We start from the raw sequence: 26,503 nt of genomic DNA, 5'->3' as shown, positions 1-26,503 counted from the left end.
CTCAGAGTTCATAGTCTTCACTGTAAGGTGTCCTTCACTCTTAATTTTCATATAGTGAAATATACCAATTTTTTAGTAGTCAACGATTTCATTCCTTATTAAAGAGTTTCTCTATCTCAAAATACAAAATATTTTTTAATATCTTCTTTTGTCAAGTGTCTTTTCAAACGCTTTTGCCCATTTTTTAATTGAGGTTTATGTATTTCTTTTTAATTGAGTTCTTGGGCTTCCCCTGAGGCTCAGATGGTAAAGAATCCACCTGCAATGCAAAAGACCTGGGTTGGATCCCTGGGTTGGGAAGATCCCTTGGAGAAGGGAAAGGACCCACTCCAGTATTCTGGCCTGGAGAATTCCATGGATTGTATAGTCCATGTGGTTGCAAAGAATCAGACATGACTTTCACTTTCACTTTAAGAGTTCTTATTATATTCTGGAGAGGCCTTCTGTTAGATATACGTACTGTTGACATTTTGCTCACAGTCTGTGGCTTCTTTTTACATTTTCTTAACTATATCTTTTGAGAAGTTCTTAATTTAACAGAGTCAAACTTGTAATTTTGGGCTGGGGGGGTAGGCTATTTTTCTGTCCTAAGAAACTGTTTTCTATTCCAAAGTTAGAAAAATTTCTACGCTTTAATCTAGAAGTTTATGTTTTACCTTTATGCAGATTTATCATCAATTTTGTATAAGGTATAATGGTATAAACAGGCTTCCCAGGTGGCTCAGTGGGGAAAGAATCCACCTGCAATGCAGGAGACACAGGCAGATGTGAGTTCAATCCCCAGGTCGGTAAGATCCCCTAAAGAAGGGCACGGCAACCAACTCTAGTATTCTTGCCTGGAGAATCCCATGGACAGAAGAGCCTGGTGGCCTACAGTCCATAGGGTCACAAAGAGTCAGACGCAACTGAAGCGCCTGAGCACACAGTACGTAAGAGTATAAATTGAGGTGGGGTTTTTTTTGTTTTTTTTTTTTAAACAGTACTATTTGTCAGACCTTCCCTGATGGCTCAGTAGATAAAGAATCCGCCTGCAATGCAGAGGACGCCGATTTGATTCCTAGATCAGGAAGATCTGCTGGAGAAGGGAAAGGTTACCCACTCCAGGATTATTGGGCTTCCTTTGTGGCTCAGATGGTAAAAAAATCTACCTGCAATACAGGAGACCTGGGTTCAATCCCTGGGTTGGGAAGATCCCCTGGAGAAGGGAAAGGCTACCACTCCAGTATTCTTTTCTGGAGAATTCCATGGACTGTATAGTCCATGGGGTTGCAAGAGTCACATACAACTGAGTGACTTTCACTTTTACTTTCATTTGTGAGACCACTCTTCTGTCCTTTAAATTACTTCGGGACTTTTGTGAAATTTAACAGACCATTTGGATATGGACTCTCTATTCCATTCCATAACCTGTAATAAATCTATCCTGAGGTCAGGATGATACCATCTTGATGACTGCAGCTTTATAGTTAAGTCTCAAATTCAGGTAATATAAGTCCTCTGGCTTTTGTTCTTTCTTGAAAATTGTTTTGCCTGTTCTAGGTCCTTTACATTTCCACATAACTTTGAAAATCTATTTGTTCATTACTAGCTAAATCCTCACAGGAGGATTATACCTGATTCTTTCATTATAATCACTATTCTCTTCTCTTTGTTTTCAGTAATTTTTGAATATATTAGTAATAGTTATTTTAATGTCCTTGTATGGTAATGCCTATAATTTCTAGTCTGTTTCTATCCGGTTGTTTTTTTTTGTCCTGATCATGGATCATATATTTCAACTTCTTGAGCTTCTTGTCATCCAGCAATGTTTTCTGAACACCTTACATTCTAAATATTACATCACTGAGTATCTACATTCAGCGTCCTTTTTTAACAAGCACTATTGAGCATCGTTCTAATCAGTTCAATTCAGTTCAGTCTCTCAGTTGTTTCTGAAGCTTTGCAATACCATGGACTGCAGCACGCCAGGCCTCCCTGTCTATCACCAACTCCCAGAGTTTACTCAAAGTCATGTCCATTGAGTCTGTGGTACCATCCAACCATCTCATCCTCTGCATTCCCCTTCTCCTTCCACCTTCAATCTTTCCCTGCATCAAGGTTTTCTCCAATGAGTTAAATCTTCGCATCAGATGCCCAAAGTATTGGAGTTTCAGCTTCAACATCAGTCCTTCCAATGAACATTCAGGACTGATTTCCTTTACGACTGATTGGTTCGATCTCCTTGCAATCCAAGGGACCCTCAAGTGTCTTCTCCAACACCACAGTTCAAAAGCATCAATTCTCTGGCACTCAGCTTTCTTTATAGTCCAACTCTCACATCCGTATATGACTACTGGAAAAACCATAGCTTTGGCTACACAGACCTCTGTTGGCAAAGTAATGTCTCTGCTTTTTAATATGCTGTCTAGGGTGGTCACAGCTTTGCTTCCAAGGAGTAAGAATCTTTTAATTTCATGGCTGCAGTCACCATCTGCAGTGATTTTGGAACCCAAAAAATGAAGTCTCTCACTGTCTCCAATGGGACCGGATGCCATTTTTTGAATGTTGAGCTAACTCTCCTCATTCGCTTTCATCAAGAGGCTCTTTAGTTCTTCTTCACTTTCTGCCAAAAGGATGGTGTCATCTGCATATCTGAAGTTATTGATATTTCTCCTGGCAATCTTGATTCCAGCTTGTGCTTCATCTAGCCCAGTATTTCTCATGATGTAATCTGCAATATAAGTTAAATAAGCAGGGTGACAACATACAGCCTTAACATACTCCTTTCCCAATTTGGAACTAGTTTGTTGTTCCATGACCACCCAGTTCTAACTGTTGCTTCCTGACCTGCATACAGATTTCTCAAGAAGCAGGTCAGGTGGTCTGATATTCCCATCTCTTTCAGAATTTTCCACAGTTTATGGTGATCCACAAAGTCAAAGAATTTGGCATGGTCAATAAAGCAGAAATAGATGTTTTTCTGGAACTCTCTTGCTTTTTCCATGATCCAGCAGATGTCGGCAATTTGATCTCTGGTTCCTCTGCCTTTTCTAAAACCAGCTTGAACATCTGGAAGTTCATGCTTCACGTACTGCTGAAGTCTGGCTTAGAGAATTTTGAGCATTACTTTACTAGCGAGTGAGATGAGTGCAATTGTGTGGTAGTCTGAGCATTCTGTGGCATTGCCTTTCTTTGGGGTTGGAATGAAAACTGGCCTTTTCCAGTCCTGTGGCCACTGCTGAGTTTTCCAGATTTGCTGGCATATATAGTGCAGCACTTTCACAGCGTCATCTTCTAGGATTTGAAATAGCTCAACTGGAATTCCATCACCTCCACTAGCTTTGTTCATAGTGATGCATCCTAAGCCCCACTTGACTTCACATTCCATGATGTCTGGCCATAGCTGAGTGATCACACCATCATGATTATCTGAAGATCTTATTATTGTGAAGCTCTTTTTTGTACAGTTCTTCTGTGTATTCTTGCCACCTCTTAATATCTTCTGCTTCTGTTAGGTCCATACCATTTCTGTCCTTTATTAAGCCCATCTTTGCATGAAATGTTCCCTTGGTATCTCTAATTTTCTTGAAGAGAGCTCTAGTCTTTCCCATTCTATTATTTTCCTCTATTTCTTTGCACTGATAACTGAGGAAGGCTTTCTTATCTCTCCTTGCTATTCTTTGGAACTCCGCATTCAAATGGGTATATCTTTCCTTTTCTCCTTTGCTTTTCACTTCTCTTCTTTTCACAGCTATTTGTAAGGCCTCCTCAGGCACCCATTTCACTTTTTTGCATGTCTTTTTCTTGGGGATGGTCTTGCTCCCTTGTCTCCTGTATAATGTCACAAACCTCTGTCCATAGTTCTTCTATCTATCAGGTCTAACCTGTCTATCAGATCTATCCACTTTGTCTATCAGATCTGACCCCCTGAATCTATTTCTCACTTCTACTGAATAACAGTAAGGGATTTGATTTATGTCATACTTGAATTGTCTCGTGGTTTTCCCTACTTTCTTCGATTTAACTCTGAATTTGGCAACAAGGTGTTCATGATCTGAGCCACAGTCAGCTCTTGGTCTTGTTTTTGCTGACTGTATAGAATTTCTCCATCTTTGGCTGCAAAGAATACAATCAATCTGATTTTGGTATTGACCATCTGGTGATGTCCATGTGTAGAGTCCTCTCTTGTGTTACTGGAAGAGGGTGTTTGCTATGACCAGTGTGTTCTCTTTGCAAAACTCTATTAGCCTTTGCCCTGCTTCATTCTGTACTCCAAGGCCAAATTTGCCTGTTACTCCAGGTGTTTCTTGACTTCCTACTTTTGAATTCCAGTCCCCTATAATGAAAAGGACATCTTTTTTGGCTGTTAGTTCTAGAAGGTCTTGTAGGTCTTCATAGAACCGTTCAACTTCAGCTTCTTCAGCATTACTGGTCGAGGCATAGACTTGGATTACTGTGATACTGAATGGTTTGCCTTGGAAATGAAGAGATCATTCTGTCATTTTTGACACTGGATCCAAGTACTGCATTTCAGACTCTCTTGTTGACTATTATGGCTTCTCCATTTCTTCGAAGGGATTCTTGCCCACAGTATTAGATATAATGGTCATCTGAGTTAAATTCACCCATTCCAGTTCATTTGAGTTTGCTGATTCCTAAAATGTCGATGTTCACTCTTGCCATCTCCTACTTGACCACTTCCAATTTGCCTTGATTCATGGACCTAACATTCTAGGTTCCTATGCAATACTGCTCTTTACAGCATCAGACTTTGCTTCTATCACCAGTCACATCCACAACTGGGTGTTGTTTTTGCTTTGGCTCCATTGCTTCATTCTTTCTGGAATTATTTCTCCACTGATCTCCAGTAGCATATTGGGCACCTACCGACCTAGGGAGTTCATCTTTCAGTGTCCTATCTTTTTGCCTTTTCATACTGCTCATGCGGTTTTCAAGGGAAGAATACTGAAGTGGTTTGCTATTCCCTTCTCCAGTGAGAAGACAGGCAGCTAATTTACTTGAAAGGAACTTTGATCTTTCTGAAGCCTGGTTTTTCAGCTTAGTTAGGACAGGTCTGGAGTACTCCTTTAGACTAGGGTGAGATTAGCTTATTCCAAGCATGGGCTGGGACTTCTACCACGTACAATTTTTGATAGTTGTTTAGTTTATAGATTTCTCAGTAGTTTTTCTTTCTCGGGTAGTTTTCTCATAGAATCTCACCCTGTGTGTGCATAGGTTGGAATCCAGCTAAGATTCAAGGTCACCACTGTGCAGATATCTAGAGCTTTTTATCAGCTTAGCTCCCTCCTCCTCCCAGGTACTATGTCCATAAATCCAGATACCTCAGCCTTTCTGAACCTTAACCTATCTCTTCAACTCTGCAAGAGTGCTATGCATTTCGTACTCTTCTTGAAGCACCCTTCATTGTGCCATTCCTGAAATTTCGCCTCCAGTCAAAAAGTCATAGAAATCAGAGATATTTATTTCTCCTTTCTCAGGGATGTCAATCCTGCATTGCCTGTTGGCCAATATTTGAAAATAATTGGGGCTTTTTTTTTTTGGTTTTTGTTTTCCAGTTGTTTTTTGCAGAATGGCTAGTTGGATGCCAGTCACTTTAGCATAACTGGAAAGGGAAATTTCCACCCACTTGTGCTACTAAGAGTTTCAAAGTTTTTGTTTCAGACATGTGGTACTTGCCGAGTTTTGTTTTAAATATAGTATGAGGTAAAGATACAACTTCATTTTTTCTCCAAATGGATAAACATTTTTGGGGGGCTCCATTTATTCAACAGTCTCTATTTTTCCTTTGAGATTTTATCTCTACCACATAACAAAGTTTCATATCTGTATGGATCTGGACAATTAATTTTATCCCTCTGGTCAATCTGTTCATTCCTATGCTAAAAGTACTCTCTCTGTTATTTTAGTAAGTCTTAATATCTTCCAGGGTAAATCTTTTTCTTGTTCACCATCTTTAGATGGGCCTTATTTCTTCTTAGCCTTCACTTTTTCTTGAAACATTTTAGATCCATCAAGTGCTATGATCCATCAAGTGCTATGCATAATCATGTTGTAATTTACATGGAACTGCATTGAATCAATAAAGCAATATGAGGAAAATTAATGTTTTTCTATTAGGTATCAGTTCCATTAATACAGTGTATCTCTCCATAATAAAATCAGTCACCTGTAACATTTCTTATAAAGTTTCATAATTTTCCTTATATAGGTCTTTCTTTGCTACATTTACTCTTTGATACATGATATTCTTGACACTATTTTTAATGATGTCCATTCTTGAATTACATTTTTGGTGGTCTACTGCTAATATAAAAAATATATAAACTTATTTTGTATATTAATGTTATATCTAGCCACTGATAAAATCTATTATACCTAGCAATCTATGGTTTCAGCCTATCTATCCACATTGCCAACACCTCAATACAAGTGACTATCATTTCTCAACTGAATAATTGCAACAACTTCTAATTAGTCTCCCAGTCTCTAGTTTTTCACCCCTAGCCTGAAGCTAAGAATTCTTTACTGGTACGGCTATCTCTCTGGCCTTTATACACTGTTCCTTCTCTTTTCGTCTCTTCATGGTCAATCTAACTTCTCCTTATTCTTTTAGTTTCTGATTATTGTCCTCAAACACTTTTGAGGCTAGGTTAACTAGTCTTTTTGTGGGTAGAATACCACCCACAAGCATTAACTCTTCACTTAATTCTTTATTTCTTACTACCTTCAATTTTTCTGTGTCTCCAATTAAACCATAAATTTTGTGAGGATAATTTCCTTCATCTTAATTTCCACATATTTCCAGAACCTGCCACAGATATTCTAATATATGGGAGATCAACAGAAAATTGTTTAGTGAATATAAGAATAAAATCTCACTTAGACTTGAAAGACCCATTTGAAATGGTATAATCTCATGCCATGCTGCAGATTAAAAAACATACAAATTTGCATTTGTGACTCAAGAAATGTTAATCTACCCTACTACTTTTAGAAAGGATGTTTAAAATACATGATAAATGTTTTTACTATAAAAACAAAACTTTAAAAAGTTTAAACTTGTGTTTTAAATAACTACAAAACTATCACCTATGAATAAAATAAAATTAAAAAATAATCAAAGGTCAATAGTCAACAGCAGAAAAACTTACAATTAAAATGTTAAAAGCACTGTGGTTTTTATTAGGGCAACTAACCATCTGAGTTTGCTTAGACCCATGATTTTCAATGGTAAAATGACATCCCAGGCAAACCTGAGGAAGTTGGTCACTCTAATTTTCATACTAATATGAACAATGACATTTATATGAAACACATATTCAGATTGAATACTTTTAATTTTATGATAAATCATGTAAGAGAATATTTTGGACATGTTATGATTTGGGGGTCATGCAGACTGTATTCAAACCTCAGCATCACATTTTTTATTATAAGCAAGTTATTTGGCCTCTTTGAGCATTAAGAAATATAAATATTTCCTGACAATAGTATAAATATTTTAGAAATCCTAGAACATACATGTTAAATGCAGAAACACATGCACAACTTCCCTTTCATTTCTTAAACACAAACTTGTATTAAAATCTTACCTGTGTTACTTCTTCTACACCAGTCATCTGGTACTTCCTCATTCTTTCAAACACTGAATGATCTGCACAACCCCCCTGTGGACCATATTTATGGGGATACTCTAAAACACAAAGAAGAAATGCTATTACTCTCACATGTTAAGATATCACCAATTATCTTATAAACAAAAATGTAACCGTCATAATTCATGAAAGCCACAAATGCTTACTGAGCACCAATGGGAAAGGCATTATGCTAGGTATTCTAATTTTAAAATATGACAAGTGAGGACTTCCCTGGTGGTCCACTGGTTAAGAAACCATGCTCCCAATGCAGGAGGTCCAGGTTCGATTCCTGGTCAGGGAATTAGAACCCACAACTAAGAGTTCACATGCTGCAACCAAAGATGCCACATGCCACACCTAAGACCTGGCATAGCCAAATAAATAAATAAACTTCCTTTTTTAAAAAGTCTGGCAGGTTCCAAAGTTCTCCTTCAACATCACTGGTCTCTAGGCTTTTTTCATATGAGTGATTTGTGAGGTCTAAAAAAGAACAATAACCGTTCTTTATTCTGGGTTTAAATTTCCAAACCTTGCCCACTTCAGATATATAGAGCATTTTAAGACTGCAATTTACTTCATTTTGTAATTTATAATTTTCCCTTCAAACACATTAAATTTCTTATTCTGCAAATATATAAAACTACTTCAATCTGAACTAGTTAGGCTAATACAATATTTATCTGTTTGAATTCCTTCAATGAATACCAACTAGCCTTAAAGGAAAGTAATCTAGAAACATGTTCCATGGCGTGGTAAAAGTAGACTGAGTTTAAACTTCTTCAATGTATAATTCAAGTGAATGCTTTACAAAGCAGTAACTATTTTATCATCATTTGTTTTCCCTTTCTAATTAAACAGTGATTAATTTTGCTTTAACTGAATTGTTTCTATTTACAGACAGCTGTTCAATTTAGTGTAGTCATTTAAAAGTTTATTCCACTCTCTCAGTTCACATATTCTCCCTTGTTAGGTTCGTCTTAGTTCATGAGCGTATTTTATAACTCAATCTAGTACCCATAATTAAGAGAACCTTATAAGGTTCGCCTTAGTTCATGAACATGTTTTATAGTACCCATAATTTATCTACTACCCATAATTAAGAGAACCTTGTAAGGTTCGCCTTAGTTCATGAACATATTTTATAACTCAATCTAGTACCCATAATTAAGAGAACTGTCAAAATAAAATACCAAGACATGGGTGAGAGGGGAGGCACTAAAACATCTGTAAGTAGCTATAGTTATAATACACAAAATTATAATTAAAAACACTTTCTTGAGTAAATCTAGAACCTAAAGTGGACACGAGTGACCTATTCCATAAGAAATACTAATTAAATATTACAATATAAATCTAAACTAGCTGGTAGGAGGCAGGGGTTATGGTCAACCTATCTACACTGATATACTGTAGCTCTGATTTAAACTTCAGTTTTTACCAGAGGTCAAGACTGCAACAGCTGTAAAATTCCCAACAATAAATGTGGAAGAAATGACAGACTTAAAAATTCACCATTTTACAACTCCATATGCATAAGCTGATATAGGCAAGGATCACCCATTCCCAGGTGGCACCAGTGGTTAAGAATCTGCCTGCCAATACAGGAGATGAAGGAGACCTGGGTTTGATCCCTGGAGGAGGGCATGACAACCCACTCCATATTCTTGCCTGGCAAATCCCATGGACAGAGGAGCCTGGTGGGCTACAGTCCACGAGGTTGCAAAGAGTTGGACATGACTGAAGCAACTTAGCATTAAGGGGTACTAAAGCCATTAGGTCAAAATGTACAATAACAGGATATTCAAAGTTCCTGAAAGTATCACCCCATAGGTGGTAGTTTAGTCATTAAGTTGTGTCTGACTCTTGTGACCCCAGACTGTAGCCCCCTTGGCTCCTCCATCCCTGGGATTTCCCAGACAAGAATACTGGAGTGGGTAGCCATTTCTTTTTCGAGGGGACGTTCCCAACCCAGGGATCGAACCTGTGTCTCCTGCACTGCAGGCGAATCTGAATGGCTGGAAACAGACAAACTGAGAAGGGCAAGAGTAAAATTGGCACCAACTAAAGTAGCCTAGATTCCTGAGTCATTTCTTGAAAAAAGCTGACTGATGATGAATATTCACATTAAACTGTTACAATAGTGAGAAGAGGTTTCAGTGCATTTTGTCATTTAATTTGGGACTGTCTGGTACTGCAGGCAGCATTACCTTATACACAGTAAAAAGTTTTGTTAAGCAGAATAGAAGAACTCATTCTATATCTGAGTTGCACTGGCATTTAGCAAAGTTTTCCTGTCACAGTCAATATAAAAATACTCTTGGCCCAGCATATCAGAAAATGTTTAGCAGTATTCGTATTTACCACTATTTCCTGAATATTTTCATCTTAAACTAATTTTCACTTATCCCAAGATACAACTTTTGCCCCCGAAAAAATCAGTCATATGGTTAAGTTGAAGACTGATACCTACATAGACTCTACAACACTCAGAGTAAACATTTTGCATGTCTAGAGAAATAAGTGCTATTATCATTTTTCAAACAGTTTTTTGAGAGAATTTACTCAATCAAGATTTTCAGTTTTAGAAACCAAAAAGCTGTGAGGTTCATTAGGAATCTAGTTATAAGTCCCCCACATAACAAATATGTCAAAACAACATTTTTTGTTTTCATATATAATTCAGTTTAACTAACACACTTCAAAATATAGTGAAATCAGTTGATATGCCTGATTTTATTCAAATTTAAGAAATACCAAATATCATAACATAATCATGAAAGATATTAGGATTTACCTTTCATTCAAAGCATACCATAAAATGCATTTTGAACCTCTTCCTACACAGGCACAAAAGAGCTGCTACTCTTTTGGAAGAGTCTCTTTTGGAAGAGACAATTTCCTCGCCAACACTTGAACAAATTCTATGTGTATAGCATTTAACTCGGAGAAGGCAATGGCACCCCACTCCAGTACTCTTGCCTGGAAAATCCCATGGATGGAGGAGCCTGGTAGGCTGCAGTCCATTGGGTTGCGAAGAGTTGGACATGACTGAGCAACTTCACTTTCACTTTTCACTTTCCTGCATTGGAGAAGGAAATGGCAACCCACTCCAGTGTTCTTGCCTGGAGAATCCCAGGGATGGGAGAGCCTGGTGGCTGCCGTCTATGGGGTCACACAGAGTCGGACACGACTGAAGTGACTTAGCAGCAGCAGCATTTAACTAAACATCTTACAAAACTGAGGAACGGAACAAAAATATCCCTATCTTAAACAACTGTAACATCATTTTTAATGCAATGATAAGGGAAGTCAACAAACAATATTTATGTCTGATTTACATATAGTCAGCATTCCCTATTATTAGGATATATAGTATCCCAATAAAATATATCTTCCGGATATTAATAATGTTGAATACTAAGCACATCGGCACTCTGTATCATCAATATACCGGTACTGGTGCTAGGCATGTGACTGTTAGGATTAAGGTAATCGAGTAACTACTGTCTAATGGGTATCTCATGTACTTGATAAAATACATAGTTGACTTACATATGTAAACATATACAGATATATACACGTATGTATTTGTGACATTGTAAATACAGGTGATATTGGAGTCAATCTCTTCCCTACCACTCCTCCACACGATCAGAAGTCAGGCAAATACTGGTATAATACCATACCATCAATAGGCTAATATATCAGCAGGAGTTGACAGGAAGCCAGTAGAACAACCATCCATCTAGCAGGCTATCACTCCCCAGTAAAAAGATAGCCTGGATTGAAAAGTAAGATTGCCCTGCCCCTATCTCACCCCTAATAGGCTGCATTTGGCTGGAATCAAGGGAGTCCTTAATGTTCCACAAAATCACTTCCTCTGGTCCATCATGACAGGGGTCAAGAGAATCAGTCTGCAGCACTCCTCACCTCTATCAGGAGGATTCCAGCAAATACCAAGAGAAACCCCAGAACTGTCCCTGTTGATAGGAAGACATTCCCCTGGCCCCCACTTCCTTAAAGACTCACAACTGTCTACCATTTTCTGCCTTGGGCCCATTAGAACTATTTTCATTGGGGCTCAGCTTTTATGGTCATGAGACTATACCACCAAATACTTCAATTTACTATAAGTGTTTGCAGCCTCCAAATCACTACTTCCCTCTATTATTTTTATTTTTTTTTATATTTTTATATTTTTATATTTTTTATATTTTTATATTTATATATTTTATTATTTTTAGCTTCTAATTCACCATCACTCTCTCAGACACTACTCCATCATAATTCTTAGTGATTTCAACATTCAGGTTGATGATCCTTAAATACACTACCTTTTCTCCAATGGTCTTCTCCTACCTTGATTTCTCACTTACATGGTCATACTTGTGAACCTGTCAACACTAATTACCAAAACCTCTTCTTAATCTCAATTTCCTCATCCTACTTTCTTTCCACCACTCATCTTTTCAGAACATTCCCCCTTAGACTCAGGCAATCCTTCAACATCTCGAAAACCCTTCAATCCACCAATGCTACTATCCTGTCCATTACTGGATATTCTCTTTCTCTTTATTCAGCTTAAATCCCAGAGTCACTTATTATTATAATTACTCCATTCATTTACCTTAAACTCCCTTGCCACCTCCTCTTCCCAACTCTCAAACAAAACCTGTTAAAATTCAACTCTCTACTTAAAAAAAAAAAAAAAAAAATCAACTCTCTACCTGTACCCCTCCAGTTGAATGAAGCTGGAGAAGAAAATGGTAACTATACCTATTCTCATTCAAAAATTATAACCTGTAACTTCAAGCAGTTCCTTTATGCCACCTGGCAATCATACTGCATTTCCAGAGACCCTTCTCAATCCTATTTCACTGTTTAACTTTACCACATTAGTTGTTCGGTCCCTAAGTCATGTCCGACTCTTTGTGACACCATGGACTGCAGCACAACAGGCTTCCCAGTCCTTCACTATCTCCTTGAGTTCACTCAAACTCATGTCCATTCAGTCAGTGATGCCATCCAACCATCTCATCCTCTGCCACCCCCTTCTCCTCCTGCCCTCAATCCTTCCCAGCAACACGGTCTTTTCCAATGAGTTGGCTCTTACCACATCAGTACAGGCAATAAAATTGACCAAGCAAGCTGAAACTATGCAAAGTGATCTTAATAATCAATGGAGGAAATTACAACTCTTCCATGACCTTCAAAAATTTTTGTCAAAATATTGAAACTCTATTATTTATAAATGTGTAGGGAAAAAAAAATAAGACTATTTATATTTAGTACACCATAATATAAAACATTAGAAACATCAAGAGTTAGTACATTTAAAAGAACTTCAGTTCAGTTCAGTCACTCAGTCGTGTCCGACTCTTTGCGACCCCATGAACCGCAGCACGCCAGGCCTCCCTGTCCATCACCAACTCCCAGAGTTCACCCAGACTCATGTCCATCGAGTCAGTGATGCCATCCAGCCATCTCATCCTCTGTCATCCCCTGCCCCCAATCCCTCCCAGCATCAGGGTTATTTCCAATGAGTCAACTCTTCTCATGAGGTGGCCAAAGTACTGGAGTTTCAGCTTTAGCATCATTCCTTCCAAAGAAATCCCAGGGCTGATCTCCTTCAGCGTAGACTGGTTGGATCTCCTTGCAGTCCAAAGGACTCTCAAGAGTCTTCTCCAACACCACAGTTCAAAAGCATCAATTCTTCGGCACTCAGCTTTCTTCACAGTCCAACTCTCACATCCATACATGACCACAGGAAAAACCATAGCCTTGACTAGACGGACCTTTGTTGGCAAAGTAATGTCTCTGCTTTTGAATATGCTATCTAGGTTGGTCATAACTTTCCTTCCAAGGAGTAAGTGTCTTTTAATTTCATGGCTGCAGTCACCATCTGCAGTGATTTTGGAGGCCAAAAAAATAAAGTCTGACACTGTTTCCACTGTTTCCCCATCTATTTCCCATGAAGTGATGCGGAAAGGACTAGAACTAGAACTAGAGTGTTAAAAGAACTAGAGTGTTTTATTTCTTTGTAAATTGTATTTTATATATCATGAATTTTAAATATACATTCTTTTGGAAAGCCTGATATTTAGGATTAAAAAAAAAGTTTCCAAAGTCACAAAACAGTATTATATATGCTTCAAAATCTGTCAGCACAATACTCTCTCAATAGAAAAAAACAAGAAACAAGTATAAAATGTTTCCCATATACTTTCAAAACTTCTAAAAGAGCCTATTTTCCCTGGTCACCATATAAACTATGAAAATGGACAATGACATTTCCCTCTAAAATTACTGACAATATAATCCCCATTTCTAGAAAAAGCCTTTGTTCGACTAATGAATAAGCCCTCATTGAGATGCTAAATCATAGGATGCACTGTAGTTCCCCTGAAAAGGCCAAACAGCATATTCTTTCACAAAGAATGAGTCATTGGTGTAGAATATTCAGCCTATTTAAAACAAAGATCAGCTTTAAATCTAAGGCCTTTCTTCCAGTTCCTTTGCATGCCAACCTCTTGCTTTTGCTTTGTTGTAGGAGGCACAGATATAAATAATACATATATTGTGATACCACCTCAAGCAGGAAATAGCTCTAATTAACTCTCAATCATCCACTCCAGGAAGGGGAAATATTTACAGTTCAGATCATCTGCCCCAACAGAGTCACACATAAAACACCCACTTCTCCCTAGATACTAACTACAGTAGACTTAACGTCCTTGCTACTCCCAGCAAGCCATCCCTCCCTCAATGTGACTGCCAGGCTAGGAATTTTACTGCAGAATCCAAAGGCTTAGCTATGAGATAACTCTAACAATCAAAACTTGGTATAATTTCTCTAATAATGAAACAGTTTAGTGTCATTTCGAGGGGCTCCGAAGAGCTCTGGTATACCATAGTCCTTTATGTCTCAGTGCAGAGAAGAATTCAGTAAGAGCAAAGTGATAGATAAGAAGTGATTTATTAGAATAGGACCCTTGTGAGGCTTACAAGCAGGCAGGGAGAAATGCCACGTCCCGAGTACTTACTGGGCTAGTTTCATAATCAGGAAAAGTGGAGGGGGGTGGAAAACTTTGTCTTTCTTGAGTAAACATCATCTTTCCATCATTAGTTTCTCCTCCAGGTTGGGCAGGGGAATTTTCTTATCCCTCCATGGTCAAGCTAAGTCCACAAATTGTTGTTTTTTATGTGTACAAACAGCATGTCCCAGGGACCATTAACTTACTGAGCTCACTGGGCAATCAATATGTGGGTCTCATCCTACCACTGTTTTACTGTTTGGGGGTATGTCCCATGCTTCTGTTGCATGGTTTTTTTGTTGCTAAGAAAGCTGGCTTGGTTTTGTCGTTAAGCAAACCTGCTTTCTTGAGTAATCATTAAATTATAGGGTTCTCTCACTTTTTTCTACTTAAAATCCTCTAGGCAGGATCAACTATCTAATCATTTGTCCCTTTACTCTGTCTCTATCAATAACAGACTATGAATCACTAAATTAATCAAATAACCCAACTTTTATGCTAGTCAGTGAATTTAAAAGAGAGTGGCTCCACAGACAGTTACTGTACAAAAACTTGCTTTGCTAGTATCTGAAAGGTCGATTGGTGAGGTCCTTTCCCATGAAAATGCCATTTACTCCCAAAGCTGCTAAAAACTAGCAAGGATTCACTGAAACAGTAAAAAGGAGGCCTTTTTTTTTTTTTTCCCTTTTCAAGGAGAGATGATGAGTTTGAAGGAATGGAAGAATGGGTCAGGCAGCCCCCAAATATCCTTCCCCCTTCTAATTCCAGTGGACAGAAGTCCTTTTCTCCCTTTCCCCATCCCTCACAACCAGTCTCTGTTTGGGGAGGGTGGTGAGACCAGGAAAAGAAAGGTATAGTGTGAATGTCCCTGGGAAGGAGAGTGAGCTAAAGTTCCCTTTTCCACATGCTCTCACAACACTGATCTCCAAGGAAATAGAAACTTGGAGCTGGTCCAGGCATGTCCCTTCCCACCTACAGTTTTTAAGATGGGCTGGTGCTGGGGGCCAAGGGAGTCATGGGTATCAGGTCAATAGGAAATGTGCTGCTCTACTATTCTGATCAGCAGACTCTAGAGGGCATTAGGACAGAAACTCTGCCTTGTTCATCACTGTATCCAACATATCTAGAAGTGTCTTGTACAGATTAGACACTCAAACAATATTAACTATTAAACTAATCTATCATTAAACCTATAAATCTTAAAACTGAAATGGAATGAAAACTTGTATCATACTGATTTAAAGTGACCGTTAACTCGATTTATTTGATTTGGCACTATAAACCTACACACAGAAAACAGGTCACTCCAGGCCAAAGACTCTAGTTTCTTTTCTGAAGTTCCTGAGCTGCAGCAGCTAAAAATAAATATGGTCCTAGCCAGAATAATATTTATCTTTCTCCTATTATCACAGATTCTTATCTCCAGCAGTCAAAAGTCTACCCCTATCTTCAAGGTTCAAGTTAAATGCCACCTCCACTGGGAATCTTCCTATATATTCCTAAGGGTCCCCCAGTGCATACCAGTGCTTTGAGGACATTTCTGATACAAAACTTATCACATTGTGACTCTCAATTATTAACTGAGACTATTCCTGAAGGTTTAAAAAGAAGTCTCAATCGTTCCTGTATATTCCCAAATCAATAAACACTTGTTAAATTTAATTTTTCAGTCAGCAGTTGATTTCCATGCCTCTTTTCAAAGGTCATCAATTAACTAAAGATCTGTAAATTGTTGGCTCCAACAACATCCTTTTAACCTTCATTCTACCTGCACTGTCTATCATTATGTTCTATATCTCTAACTACTTTACAGATTGACTATAAAATAGGGCACGTTCAAAATTAGGGCCTGTATGCACATAAATTTCCTAATTAAATGTCAGTGTTATTCCTAATGTTATTAATTCATTTACAAAACTAATAATGGGAGGGAGAAACTATTATTATCAAACACAAGCAACATGAGAATAAATGACACAAGAATATATACCATCAAAGAGCTTATAGTCTAGCTCGGGTGTCAGATATGTAAACAAGAATTCTATTTAATTATCTGCTTGCTAAACATTAAGTCTCTCCGCAATCATCCACAGTTTATTAAATAATGGTTGAATTTAATTTACTCATCCAGCCAACAGCAATTTTCCTTCCATGCCTCTTCTCAAAGGTCATCATATGACCAATGATCTGAATTCAAAACATACAGAGGACTCACCAATAGATCCATCGAAGTAAAGAGAGGATACCCAGAATTAAGGGGCCAGAAAAGGTTTCCAGGACATTATACTTGGATTATATTTTGAAGGATGAGTGTGGGTTTGGCCAAGAGAGAATTTATACATAAGTAACATGAGCATTTGTTCTGCTCTTTCATTTCTACAAGGCTTGTCTTAAATTTCCAAAATGCCCCCTCTTTAGAGTTAAGTCAAGTCAGTTTTAAGGAGTATATAACATATAATTGCATTACATAAAATTCTGCTGCTGCTGCTACTAAGTCGCTTCAGTCGTATCCGACTCTGTGCGACCCCATAGACGGCAGCCCACCAGGCTCCCCCATCCCTGGGATTCTCCAGGCAAGAACAATGGAGTGGGTTGTCATTTCCTTCTCCAATACATCAAAGTGAAAAGTGAAAGTGAAGTCTCTCAGTCATGTCCGACTCCTAGCGACCCCATGGACTGCAGCCCACCAGGCTCCTCTGCCCATGGGATTTTCCAGGCAAGAGTACTGGAGTGGGGCGCCATTGCCTTCTCCGACATAAAATTCTAGATAATGCAAACTCACCTACAGATTGGTGCTTGAGGAAACAGAGGTGGGAAGAAAAGAAGGACTACGCTGAGGAGAAGGAAGCAACTGGGGGCAATGAATATGTATACTATTCTTGATTATGGTGACAGTTTCACAGATATATACATATGTTTAAAATTACCAAACTGTATACTTTACATATTAACAGTTTATTTTATGTCAATTTTTCCTCAATAAAATTGTTTAAAGAAAGATGAGACAACCAAAGACAACGTATAAGCTTCAACTGCATCCTATATATATGTTTTTTTTAATGTCACTTTTGTGGAGCAATTAGAGAAACAGGCCTACAGACTATATTAACACATTATTACATCAATGTTAAGTTCTTTGGTGGAGCAACTAGAGAAACAGGCCTACAGACTATATTAGCACATTATTACATCAATGTGAAGTTTCTAGGTAGAAAAGTATAAATCTGTACAACTTTCTTAGAAAGTCATCTGGCAATATACAATATGCTGAGGGTGAAAATTATGCACAAAAATGTGCACTGCAATAATAAAAAAAGAGTAAACAATCTAGTTGTCCATTTAGTTGATGAGTTGATAAATAATATATTCATCAATGAAACAACTAAATACTACGCAGGCATTAAGGCATTAAAAAGGTAGGGCTACCCTCACCTTCAAAAAAAATAGGGCTGTATTTATTTGTATAGAAACAAATATAAGATATATAAATGAAATTTTAAATGGTTAAGGCTATTCACTAAAATGCTAATGGTGATTGACACACTTCATCTTCTAATTAATTCACAAGCAAAAATGTCTATTTTATATAGTCATTTCATAATCAGAACAGAGAGGGCGATGGCACCCACTCCAGTACTCTCACCTGGAGAATCCCACGGGCAAAGGAGCCTTGCAGGCTGCAGTCCATGGGGTCGCTAAGAGTCGGACACAACTGAGAGACTTCACCTTCACTTTTCACTTTCATGCATTAGAGAAGGAAATGGCAACCCACTCCAGTGTTCTTGCCTGGAGAATCCCAGGGACGGGGGAGCCTGGTGGGCTGCCGTCTATGGGGTCGCACAGAGTTGGACACAACTGAAGTGACTTAGCAGCAGCAGAAGCATAATCAGAAAAGCTAAGAATATTTCCAGCTTTGGAGAAACAGTAGTTTGGAATTATCAAATTTTGGAAGAAATAAGGATGTTAACAATGTAACACCTTCATTTTATAACATGAAGAAAATGAGACCCAGGAAAAGAAGGTTCCTTCCCTGCCTAAGGTCACAAAGCTATTCTACAACATCATCCTGCTTTCCCCTCAAACTGCCTTCTCACACACGCGCCATGCCTCGGTGCTCTAACGCAGTGACTCGCGTGCTTTCTCCCACGTCTCTCACTAACTTCTGTGATTTAAAGTAAATGAATTAAAAACAATTGTAACTGTTGATCTACAAGATCATCTTTAAATCTATGATTCTGTAAGGGAGCAAAATTTGACACCCGAAAATGTCTTTCATTGGTATTTTTTAGCTTTAATTTTTATTTGCTTAAGTTATGAAAGTATGATAACATATTTATAGGAGACTTGGAAAATACAGAACAAAGTTACATATAGTTTCACTATATATTACAATTATTTTTTAAGTGCAGAAACTAAGATTTTTATTTGGAATTTCAATACCAAACTCTCAAAAATTAAAAGAATGAATATAGAGAAATAGAAGGATATAGTACACCTGAAAAGCTCTGTCAACCAATTCAACGTAATTAAGATTTATACAATTTTCACACAATAGTAGGATACAAATTATATTCAAGTTCCATTTTTAAACTAGGAGACACTGGAACATACAGAGGGACATAAAATAAGGTGCAAAAATTTCATGGTCTAAAGGTACTGAAATCATACACAGTCTTTCTCTTATCACTATGGAATTATGTTATAAATCAGTATCAAAAGATATGAAAATAACCCACATATTTTCAAGTGCATGTGACATTTACGAAGAAAGCACTTCAACTTGGCCATCAAAAGCCTCAATAAAGTTAGACTGAAAAAAACACAGAGGGTGACTACAGAGATGAAAGCATCTAAATGAGAAATTAGTATCAAAATGAGAAATTAATATTCAAGATACTTTAAACAAAATCCCATGTATTTGAAAATTAAATTTCTACTATTAAATGATGGGTGTATTTAAGAAGCCATAACAAGAAAAATTAGCAAATACTTGTTTTTGTCTTTTTTTTCCTAATATAAATTTATTTATTTTAATTGGAGGCTAATTACCTTACAATATTGTATTGGTTTTGCCATACATTGACATGAATCCGCCACGGGAGTACACATGTTCCCCATCTTGAACCCCGCCTCCCACCTCCCTCCCCGTACCATCCCTCTGGGTCACCCCAATGCACCAGCCCCAAGGATCCTGTATCCTGCATCGAACCTGGACTGGCGATTCATTTCTTATATGATATTATACATGTTTCAATGCCATTCTCCCAAATCATCCCACCCTCTCCCTCTCCCCTAGAGTCCAAAAGACTGTTCTATACATCTGTGTCTCTTTTGTTGTCTCCTATAAAGGGTTATCATTACCATCTTTCTAAATTCCATATATATGCATTAGTATACTGTATTGGTGTTTTTCTTTCTGGCTTACTTCACTCTGTATAATAGGTTCCAGTTTCATCCACCTCATTAGAACTGATTCAAATGTATTCTTTTTAATGGCTGAGTAATACTCCATTGTGTATATGTACCACAGCTTTCTTATCCATTCATCTGCTGCTGGACATCTAGGTTGCTTCCATGTCCTGGCTATTATAAACTGGGCTGCTATGAACACTGAGGTACATGTATCTCTTTCAATTCTGATTTCCTCAGTGTGTATGCTCAGCAATGGGATTGCTGGTTCGTATGGCATTTTTATAGAATAAAAATGAAAAGAGAATTTACCAGAATCTGTTGCATGCAGCTAAAGTCAATCAATGCAATTAAATACCATGCAGAGTCTTGAAGAAAGTATGAAAACAAATAATGGACACTGGCATAAAATTTTGTGAAATTTGAAGAAAATCTGTACTTAGTTATTAATACTGTATCACTTGTTAATTTCCTGTTCATTTGTTTTACAACATACTACAAAATGTCTTTCTTTGGCATACAGATTATTTTAGACTAATTATTTTTAAGAAAGAGGAAGACTCAATAAGTCTTTCTTTTTACCTCCCCTTTAATGGCCTGAAAGAATTTAGATAAAGGGCCTGGTCTAGGAAGAGCACTATCAACACAAAGATCTACAGAATATATGGAGTAGGTATGGCAGGAGGAACTCAGCAGGGCCTAGAGATCAAAGTCCTCTCTGGGTCCCACTGTCCCTGCATGGCACAGCAAACACCCATTTACCCAACATTTGCTCTCCCATCTTCCTGTAATTTTTTTTGCTCCCCTTTTAAGTACCAAACCCTTAGCCTCTTCACCTCTGAAATGCCATATAAACCTCAACTGCCTAAGTTGTTCTGGGGTCTCATTTTCCTGATGAAGACCTTGTATGTACATAATTAAATTTGATATTCTTCTTCTTCTTTTAAAATTCTTACATCAGCTAGAAGAACATAAACAGAGCACAGGGAAACTTTTTTTCTTCCCCAACAAAATCCAAGACTCTACAGTTGCTGAAAGCAGTAAAATCCACATTAATGAATTCTTAGTCTAATATTTGAATATAAACATAAGATACAAGATTGCTTACCAAGATATTTAATCTCCAAATTTATAAACCATGAACAGAATTTTTACATTTTTATAATGAATATGGTATCACAATGTAAAGAAGTTCTTTACAGGGCCCAAGTCTTAGACCAATGTCTTTAAGACACACTTACAAGGTCACTAAACATAAACATCAAGCACTGAATTGTGCTAGAAGAGATGTGAAATATAAACATATACACACTTTTAATGATACTTCTATTAGTTTTTCTATAAATCATCACTCATTAAAGTTGAACCTGAAATGTAAATTTACTCTATTTTCCAGTAGCAAACACAGCCACAATTCTGCAAAATCAATGATACCAAAAATAAAGCCTTCAGTTCAGTTCAGTCTCTCAGTCATGTCCGACTCTTTGTGACCCCATGAACTGCAGTACACCAGGCCTCCCTGTCCATCACCAACTCCCGGAGTTCACTCAAACTCACATCCATCAAGTCAGTGATGCCATCCAGCCATCTCATCCTCTGGCGTCCCCTTCTCCTCCTGCCCCCAATCCCTCCCAGCATCAGAGTCTTTTCCAATGAGTCAACTCTTCACATGAGGTGGCCAAAGTACTGGAGTTTCAGCTTTAGCATCGTTCCTTCCAAAGAAATCCCAGGGCTGATCTCCTTCAGAATGGACTGGTTGGATCTCCTTGCAGTCCAAGGACTCTCAAGAGTCTTCTCCAACACCACAGTTCAAAAGCATCAATTCTTTGGTGCTCAGTTTTCTTCCCAGTCCAACTCTCACATCCATACATGACCACAGGAAAAACCATAGCCTTGACTAGACGGACCTTTGTTGGCAAAGTAATGTCTCTGCTCTTTTGAAATCTTTTTAATCCTCACAATAATTGTCTTTACTGTCATAAAGTCCTTTGACTTTAGCCCCTTTAAACAAGTCTCTCCTAACTTACAATGTAACTAATAATGTACTGGAGGGAGTCAGGATCAATGGATCCTTGCCATGAAAATATCTTGCCCAAGCTGTTTAATAAGACTCTTTAGGCTTCAGTTTTGGGCTTCCAAGGTGACACAGTGGTAAAGAATCCACCTGCCAATGCAGGAGATGCAAGAGATGTGGGTTTGATCCCTGGGTTGGGAAAAACCTCTAGAGAAGGAAATGGCAACCTACTCCAATATTCTTGCCTGGAAAATTCCATGGACAGAGGAGGCTGGTGGGCTACAGTCCATAGGGTCACAAAGAATTAAACACACCTGAGCATGCACCTACTGCTGTTACTGCTAAGTCACTTCAGTCGTGTCCGACTCTGTGTGACCCATTAGAGGGCAGCCCGCCAGGCTCCCCTGTCCCTGGGATTCTCCAGGCAAGAACACTGGAGTGGGTTGCCACTTCCTTCTCCAATGCAGGAAAGTGAAAAGTGAAAGTCAAGTCGCTCAGTCGTGTCCGACTCTTAGCGACCCCATGGACTGCAGCCTACCAGGCTCCTCCGTCCATGGGATTTTCCAGGCAAGCGTACTGGAGTGGGGTGCCATCGCCTTCTCTGGAGCATGCAGCTACAAGCACACAGACTTCGTTTCCATCATCTTCAAACTTAAGAGTTTAGAAGTAATTCTCGTGCCTTTTGCAACAGTACTAAAATTACAGAATTCCATTAAATTCAGAACTATCAATACATCAATCTTCCGGTCTATTCCAAAACACTCTTTTTCATGAACAGCTTGCCGATGAGGTATGAAGAAGAAACAATGTCCCCCAAAAGAAAATCCTGATTTTTTAAACACACATGGTTATGAAGTCTTAATTTAAAACTTTCATTCTTCTTACTATCAAATATCTATAATTTTTTCCAAACTCTCAAAACCTGTAACTTAAGAGTATAGTGAGAACATATTCAAACTGCATCCTTAACGTAATATTCAGGTGTACAATGAATTAAATTTTTTATTCAATCTCTTTGTAAAACTATAACAAAACACTGCAAAACAAAATCATGAGGTAATATTTCTCAGAAGAAAAAGAACAAAATTTCCAAATATAATTTTACTTTCTAAGGTGAGTTTTAAAGCTGTTTTATAATGTAAGAGCTTTCTTATTTTTAAATAATCTATGTTTCTGAAATGATCATTATGCAGCTAACATATTTTCTATTTATGTTTTTAAATAAATATATATACCAATATACATGCTAACCAATCATAAAATGTCTTGATTTAAAATGTCTTTAACTTGAGTCTTATTTACATACATAAAATAAACTGATTGAATAATATGAAAGTGCTGGGCATATTTTCTCCAAATTCTGCAAAGAGAATCAAACCCCTTAAATGTGTTCCTGATTAAATATCTCACATTTCTAATTAAATATTTTTCAAAAAGCTATCACTTCTCACAGCCTTCTCAACTTTTCTTCATTTGTGCCTGTGGATTTTTTGAAGAAATTATATTTCCATAGAGATTAACTCAGGAAAAAACAAAAAGAGTCAACAATGCCTCTAAGTTTTTATATTTGTTTCAAATATTATCACTGTGCTTAATAAAACTAAATATTTCAGATCAATGCTAAGTAAAACAAGCTTACAGACTGACAATAAACCTGTATACACTATGGAAGTTCTGATGTCATGGGCACTTCCAATCACAGTTGAGCCACTCTGCGACTGAATTATCAATCAGAACACTTCATTCCTTAATCTTTCTAAGTGTCTACCACTGTCTGTCACAACTTCAATACACATAAGCATATTTCTAAGCTCCAGATTGGACCTTAAGCCCAGATAGAAACATTTCAAGATAAATCCTCAGAATTTCCTGTGACCTCTAGATGAACACGATCAATCAATATATAATGTCAGATTTGAAAAATGCTAGTCATAATCAATACTTTCCAATTCAATTCTTCCTTCCCTCTTTTTCTTCTAGTCCTTGTCCCTTCTTCTCACTAACAGTAACACAAAAAGAGTTTAAAGTCTTAATGCCTATGAGAAAACTCATTTATGTCCACAACTTCCAAAGCACAGTATGGAACAAATTGCTTTTTTAAGGTTAATTAAAACCAGTATCCTTACATTTCACAAATAGAGACTTCTATGTGAAGGAGTCATTCATCTTGAAATGACTAAGTAAAATTTATCAGTCTCAATTATTCAGAACACGAAATAAGGAGTCTTCTCATTGAAACCCAAGATAATGAAGCTACTAGTACAGTTCCAGCTAGCACACAGGCTGAGAGTAAAAGCATCCTGCTTCTATATGAGGCACAGCAAATGCAGGCTCTCTGGGCTTCTCTATTCCACCCAAATGACAATAATCTGAAGTGAAAGAATTTGACTCTTACTCTGCAGTGTCAAATATTTACTTAAAATACCTTTAATTCAGAGGCAAAATAGTTCTTTATAAGTACAGCATGGAAAAATTACTTAGACCTTTGCCTCCCAGAAAGGTAGTCCATGAAAGGGTACAAAGATCCACTATTTACCATTATTTAAAATAATTCCAAGCAATTATACAGACATTCCTAAAAGTATTCATATTAAGATTAGCAGTATAGTTTATGGTATAGTATTGATGCTTTTGAACTGTGGTGTTGGAGAAGACTCTTGCGAGTCCCTTGGACTGCAAGGAGATCCAACCAGTCCACGCTGAAGGAGATCAGCCCTGGGATTTCTTTGGAAGGAATGATGCTAAAGCTGAAACTCCAGTACTTTGGCCACCTCATGCGAAGAGTTGACTCATTGGAAAAGACTCTGATGCTGGGAGGGATTGGGGGCAGGAGGAGAAGGGGACGACAGAAGATGAGATGGCTGGATGGCATCACTGACTCGATGGACATGAGTCTGAGTGAACTCCGGGAGTTGGTGATGGACAGGGAGGCCTGGCGTGCTGCGATTCATGGGGTTGCAAAGAGTCGGACACGACTGAGCGACTGATCTGATCTGATCTGATAGTATAGTTTATGGGACAATGTTTTTTCCAGTTTCTTTGAAATAAACTGGTCCAAGAGGTAGAGAACTAATTTGTATTCTTACCCTGTCATAACTGCTCACACTTCTATGTCCTAGAAAAGTGCTTTTTAACCACCTAAGCACAGAATTGAACAAGTGCTAATTTTAAGCTGGTAACTATATGTAGTTAACACCTTCATGTCAAATTATTGGCACTTAAGTAAATTATATCAAAGCATCTACAAGTTATTAAGTACTTTCACTGAAAACTGGCTCAGCGTTCCTAGATACAGGAATGGCCTCAGAAGCCATTCCCTAAGGTTCTCCAGAACAGCAGTATTATATTCCATGGTAGTCATACATTCAGGCCTAGAGCTGCAAGAACAGTGTTAAGAGGAAGGTAGCCAAATTCTCATCAGGATTCCTATCCAAAGCTGGCATGCCTCCCCTGTAATTTGCTTCTGCTGAAAGTAACACATATAAGGACACCAAATTCACTCAAGCCTATAGACAATGACCTATACAATCACGTAGTACTTTAGTCGTAAAAATAAAACTACTGGCACTTAAGTAAATTATATGAAAATAACATTATTATTAAATAATAAAGGGACATGGTCTCCCTTTTAATTAGTTGTGAAATAAAACATCCACTGCTAAATACGTTAAGGAAAGAATTTGGCTCTGCTGCTGCTGCTGCTAAGTCACTTCAGTCGTGTCCGACTCTGTATGACCCCATAGACGGCAGCCCACCAGGCTCCCCCATCCCTGGGATTCTCCAGGCAAGAACACTGGAGTGGGTTGCCATTTCCTTCTCCAATGCATGAAGGTGAAAAGTGAAAGGGAAGTCACTCAGTCGTGTCCGACTCTTAGCGACCCCATGGACTGCAGCCCACCAGGCTCCTCTGTCCATGGGATTTTCTAGGCAAGAATACTGGAGTGGGGTGCCATCACCTTCTCTGAATTTGGCTCTAAACAGCAATAAATGCAAATATGTGATTTCAAGGAGGCTTACAGATTTCAGAGAAGACCCAGAAATCCTTGGAATAAGGGCAGTGAGAATTTACAGCTTCATTTACAAGAATGAAGCAGAAGACACAGGGATAAGAACACAACATCCACAATCAAGCAACATAAAATTTTCTATGCTCGGTTTCCTCATCTGTAACGTAGAGATAACATGTGTGCCTATATACCTCATCGGGTTATTGTGAAGATGTAAAATAAAGCAGGCAAAGAACTTCATATGGTGCTGGGTATACATTAAAGAATAGTAACTACTTGTACTTCTACTACTATTAGAACCTCAGGTATTCTACATTGAGAGGTTAAAGGGCCAATTAAAAGTAAATTTAATCTAGACAAATATCATGTGATTTCACTTACACATGGAAACTAAAAAAACAA

At 37.9% G+C, this 26,503-nt stretch overlaps 1 protein-coding gene across 1 annotated transcript in view; it reads right to left on the bottom strand.

Moving 5' to 3' along the window:
• The window catches only part of ADAM10 (ADAM metallopeptidase domain 10), a 144,330-nt gene that overhangs the window by 47,758 nt on the left and 70,069 nt on the right, over positions 1–26,503 (bottom strand). Inside the window, exon 5 of the mRNA XM_055537822.1 lies at positions 7,593–7,693. Within this exon, the coding sequence (XP_055393797.1) occupies positions 7,593–7,693 (101 nt within the window). The remainder of the gene's footprint in view (positions 1–7,592; positions 7,694–26,503) is intronic.

This window comes from Bubalus kerabau, chromosome 10 (genome assembly GCF_029407905.1).
Source record: "Bubalus kerabau isolate K-KA32 ecotype Philippines breed swamp buffalo chromosome 10, PCC_UOA_SB_1v2, whole genome shotgun sequence".
Classification (NCBI taxonomy): Eukaryota; Metazoa; Chordata; class Mammalia; order Artiodactyla; family Bovidae; genus Bubalus; species Bubalus kerabau.
The sequence above is the reverse complement of the archived record's forward strand: the minus strand, read 5'-3'. Positions and strand labels throughout refer to the sequence as shown.